This window comes from Physcomitrium patens, chromosome 14, assembly GCF_059467195.1.
Source record: "Physcomitrium patens ecotype Gransden chromosome 14, ASM5946719v1, whole genome shotgun sequence".
NCBI lineage: Eukaryota > Viridiplantae > Streptophyta > Bryopsida > Funariales > Funariaceae > Physcomitrium > Physcomitrium patens.
This window is the reverse complement of record NC_143423.1, coordinates 11,929,457-11,934,475: the sequence shown is the minus strand read 5'-3', so window position 1 is coordinate 11,934,475 and position 5,019 is coordinate 11,929,457. Positions and strand designations below refer to the sequence as shown.

The 5,019-nt window shown below is 46.8% G+C and overlaps 1 protein-coding gene across 6 annotated transcripts; it reads left to right on the top strand.

The window, feature by feature from the left end:
- The first annotated feature begins 212 nt into the window (after positions 1-212).
- LOC112291511 (DEAD-box ATP-dependent RNA helicase 11) lies at positions 213-4,600 on the top strand. Of its 6 annotated transcripts, none has more exons than XM_024539041.3 (6): positions 213-542; positions 1,050-1,989; positions 2,220-2,303; positions 2,579-2,821; positions 3,120-3,401; positions 3,624-4,600. In XM_024539041.3, the coding sequence occupies exons 2-6, from the start codon at positions 1,171-1,173 to the stop codon at positions 4,101-4,103; spliced, it is 1,908 nt and encodes a 635-aa protein (XP_024394809.1). In that variant the 5' UTR covers positions 213-542; positions 1,050-1,170; the 3' UTR covers positions 4,104-4,600. The 6 variants fall into 6 exon arrangements, with proteins under 6 accessions (XP_024394809.1, XP_024394805.1, XP_024394808.1 ...); XM_024539037.3 differs by lacking the exon at positions 213-542 and adding an exon at positions 557-652; XM_024539040.3 differs by lacking the exon at positions 213-542 and adding an exon at positions 599-686.
- The last annotated feature ends 419 nt before the right edge of the window (positions 4,601-5,019 follow it).

The window sequence follows — 5,019 nt, the reverse complement described above, 5'->3', positions numbered from 1 at the left end:
TGGACGCTGAAGCGATGTCATAGAATCGGGAGATTCTGCGGATTCAAACCACCCAATCGGGCGATTAACGCGCTTCCATTCAAAATAGGCCCCGCTGAGGAAGGACACCACATCGGCCCGTGTGAAAGGGGAAAAATTGGCACCTAGCTAGCTAGCAGGGAAGGGGATCAGGGTTTGGGAGGGAGGACCAGCCAGCAGCCAGCCAGCACTTTCCATGCCTGGGCCTGTGCCCTGTGCCTTTGCCTTGTGACTACTACTGCTCTGCAGTGCAGTGCAGTGCTGCAATAGTCCTTTCCGCCGTTGCCACGCCTCGTGCAGCTGGTCTCTCTCTTTTGCTTAACCCTGTTTTTTTTTGTCTAATCAACTGAGGCCTTCGTAAGTTGGAGATTGACCGTAAGATCCCGTTAGAGTTACGGGTTTAGATTTCACCTTGCTCTTCTTCTTCTTCTTCACCATTTTATTGAGCCGCTTCTTTCCTTTCGGTTGTTTCAACCCCTGCTGCACCAGACAGGCCATGGGCGCCGCCGTCGTCACTTGGTCAGGTGCCGTGTTCTCTCCTCCACTTCTTGTCATTTTCTCTTCACTCCTCTTACGTCGTTTAACATCTTCGACTAGGATTCCAAGTCGCTCTCTCCCTTTCTTACACCTGTCGGTTAGTATTTGAATTTGTACTGTGAAGCTTCGCGGTTCGTAACGTTGCCTTGCTGCCTAGGTTTTGGTTTTGTGTTTTCATGTCACGTGGTCGGTGAGGTTAGCCTATAAACTGTTGGTTGAGTGATAGAGACTCAATTTTTTTCACCTCCCGTGGCGTTGTTTTCGCACGGTACTTGTCGTTAGATTTAGATCTCAAGACTGTTCTCAATCAGGTTGTCAGTTTTGTGTACTTTCTGTTGTGGTCTCCGTCTTGCGGGCATAGTTAGGGTTTCTCCAGGTGTGGAATCCTTGAGAGTGTATCTTGATACTCATGTGAGCTAGTCTGTGTTGCTATATGCCTGGATGTTGTATGTTGGATAGTAATTAATGGTTGTTGGTCTTGTGCGGGCGTGCAGACTTTTTTGCCTATTGTTTGAGTCAGCTATCAATTTAAAATCTAAAGCGTAAGTGGATTTAACGTTCGAAAGAATCGAGGAGTTACCATTAGTCTATTTGGAGCAGGTGCTTGGTCAAGATATGCCTTCAACATGGGCCGAGTTGCCACCGGATATGGTGGCCCCTGAGAATGGAAGTTCAGAGGGTGCTTCATGTGGTCGGTCTGCCAGGCCATCATATGTTCCTCCTCATTTGCGAAACCGTCCTCAAGCTGCTGCTGCTGTGGATAGAGTGATCAATCCCACGGTTGCGGAGTCAAAAGATTCTGCCCGAGGGGCGCCGGGAGGGCGACCTGCTTGGGGAAACCCGAATCCTGTAGCCGCTGCCGCCCCCCAAGCGGACGGCGGAGTTGCAGCAAGGGTCAGCAATGGATCTGGTTGGGGCTCTGGTGCAGCAGTGAACCATGCAGCGAGCTGGGGAAATTCAAACGGTTCTGGTAGAAGCTATGGAGGCGTTGGGAGAGGTCATAGAGGAGGTTGGGAGAGGGAGGCCAACCCTTTTGCCAATGACGAACAAGTTTCAGAGACGATCTTTGAGGCAGAAAATACGGGCATCAATTTCGATGCTTATGAAGATATTCCGGTGGAAACGAGTGGGAACAACGTGCCCCCTCCTGTGAACACTTTCGCAGAAATTGATCTTGGCCCAGCACTCAACGAGAACATTCGGCGATGCAAGTACACGAAGCCAACGCCGGTGCAGAGGTATGCGATTCCGATTAGTTTGCATGGTCGGGATCTAATGGCTTGCGCACAGACAGGCAGTGGAAAAACTGCCGCATTCTGCTTTCCGATTATTGCAGGAATAATGAGGAACACCCCCCCTGGGCGTTCTCGTGGCGGAAGGAAGGCCCTGCCGCTGGCTCTTATACTTTCACCCACGAGGGAATTGTCGTGCCAAGTGAGTTGTTTTGTGCCTTTTGGCGAGTCGGACGAATTAATGTAGTAATGGGAGTTACAAGTGTTGATGCATGTACTTGAAGTGCCCGTCCGTAACTTGACTTTTATCGTAGAGTTCTAGGAAGTATTGCGCCCAACCTTATATTTTGGAATAATAGTATATGTGATTATTACCCTGGTAATGTTGAATACTTAGGAAACTTTTTGGTGGGTACTATTGTTTCCTTGCAGATTAGTGACGAAGCCAAAAAGTTTGCGTATCAGACTGGCATTAAAGTAGTAGTCTGTTATGGTGGCGCTCCTGTCCATAATCAGGTATGTTTCCGTGGCTGCATGTTCTTGTCAGGAAATGGAAGCCAGGGTGAAACATGAAAATGTGAAATTCTGGTGATCACTTTTATGGTTTATCTTTCTTCGTCTATTTATCTTAAGCAGGCACCTTTAAGTAAGGTTAGTATGGTAACTATTTCCTCCTATGCTGTAGTTGCGTTTTTTTTAGTACGGGTAACCTTCCACGAGTAGTTCTGTGCGCATGTTCTACACGAATGTTGTTTTTCTGTATGTTAATGTTGATTTTTTTGAAATTGCAGCTTAGGGAAATGGAAAGAGGTGTAGACATTTTAGTTGCAACCCCCGGACGTTTGAGTGACCTTTTGGAGAGGGCTAGGGTATCCTTATCCATGGTTCGATATTTGGCGTTGGATGAGGCCGACCGGATGTTGGATATGGGTTTCGAACCCCAAATTCGTAGAATAGTGGAACAAATGGATATGCCACCGGCTGGTGAACGTCAAACCATGCTGTTTAGCGCCACCTTTCCTAGAGAAATTCAGGTACTTGGGTATATACTTACGCTGATTGAAATTATCAGCATATCGTTGAAGATTGTGGGTTGGTATCTCATTTCATTTGCATAAAGAAAATTTTCTCATTCTCAGTTGAATCTTTTCAAATGGAATGTCTGGCTCCCTCAAATACGCCACTTCGCAGGCTGCGACTCCAAACTTTTTATATTGTTTTTCCATTATCTCTATTTGCAGCTGTGCTCTCTTGTAGAAGTCTCGGAGTATCTTGTATGATTTATTCTGCACAGGACAAATTTGCTCAGTTGATAACAATTGTTTTTGGCAGAGACTGGCATCAGACTTTTTGTCGAACTACATCTTCCTTGCCGTGGGTAGGGTGGGGTCCAGTACAGAACTGATAGTGCAACGCGTAGAATATGTGCAAGATTCGGACAAACGTAGCATGCTGATGGACTTGATCCACGCTCAGAGTGCTTTGGCTCCTCCTGGACAGCAGTCTTTAACTTTAGTCTTTGTAGAGACTAAGAAAGGAGCAGATTCTTTGGAGGACTGGCTGTGTCGCATGGGTTTCCCTGCTACAACAATTCACGGCGATCGGAGCCAACAGGTTTGTTCGCGGTTACCCCGTGTTTCATTTTCCTGGGATGGTTGTGAGTGGAGTGGATTTGGAAAGTTATCATGGAAGCTATAATGAAGACCTTCTTGAAGTCTTCTGCATCCAGAACCTGCTAGTGACATGTGGTTGCTGCCGAGGAGGTTGTGGGCTCTGCATCTTAGCTCTGTCCTGGTGTTTTGTGGAATTGATTGTTGGTTGACGTTTCGAATGCAGGAGCGTGAGCATGCTTTGAGATCCTTCCGGACTGGTGTTACACCTATTCTTGTTGCGACGGATGTGGCTGCTCGAGGGCTGGATATTCCACATGTTGCTCATGTTGTGAATTTCGATCTGCCCTCTGATATCGATGACTATGTACATCGTATTGGGCGTACAGGTCGTGCTGGGAAGAGTGGTGTAGCCACAGCTTTCTTCAATGAGAAAGACCAGTCATTAGCAAGATCTTTGGCAGAGCTGATGACCGAGTCCAGTCAGGAAGTACCAGGATGGCTGACTAACTATGCCACCAGAGCGAGTTATGGAGGTGGAGGTAGGAACAGGCGGTCAGGAGGTGGGGGATCGAAGTTTGGAGGACGTGATTTCCGTAGAGATGGTGCCAGGGGTGGTGGTGGAGGCCATCATGGCGGGTACGGTGGTGGCGGTGGTGGATATGGTGGAGGTGGATATGGAGGTGGAAGCAGCGCTTGGGATTAGAGCTAATGTCGTAGCGAGTCAAGTAGATGCTTTTGGTAGCTTCAGACACGCCCTTACGAGAGGTGCACAGTTTTGCTCACAATTTTCTTATACCGTTCTTTAGACATGATGACCGCCCCTTTTGTTCTGGTAGGTCGTAGATTGACTGGTCGGCTCTCACTTGGCCGGGTGTATATTATCGCTCAGTATTTGAGGCAGAGCTGAAGAGTCATGGATAGCCGGGGTCTGCATTTGTCATTGGGGTCTTCTCCCACTGTTGTCTGCAAAATGTAGGAGCTACATATTCAGAAGTACATTGGTATCAAATTTTACCTTGAATTCGGATGGAGAGTTTGTAGGAGATGTTGAACTGTGGTAAGTGGCCTTCAAGTGCCCAATTGGTGCTGGTACAGAATCCTACTGTTGAATCTACACTTTTGCTGCGCTTTGGTGATGTGCGAATAAAGTTTTCTCAAGTTTCGGTCGGAGATGTTGTAAGCAACCTCTGATCTTGGAAATTAAGTACTTTGAATTTGGCATAACTCTGTATCTATGATATCCTCTGTTTTGATTAACCGACATGGTTACTAGTTGAAACCTCTATGGAAAAGACATCAGCACATGGATTCACTTATGTCTCCCTAGTTGGTCTTAGTTTTCTTTGTGAGCACAGTAGTCAATAAACAATTGTTATGCTTTCTTGAACCGTCAGTTATCCACTGTGGTACAGAATTGTTAACCCAGAGATCAGTATAATGAGGTCGAGAAAGTCAAAGCATATGGAAGATATGCCGTTCACAGAAGATGCAATAATAACAAACCTCTTTACTTCTAGAACACCCAGCCTCTCACTGTTTGCTATATTCTAATTTGCATGTTTTCCGTTGTAGTATCTCGCAGAGTGTAGCAAGTCGTGGTGGTTCGTGAATTGCAGCGA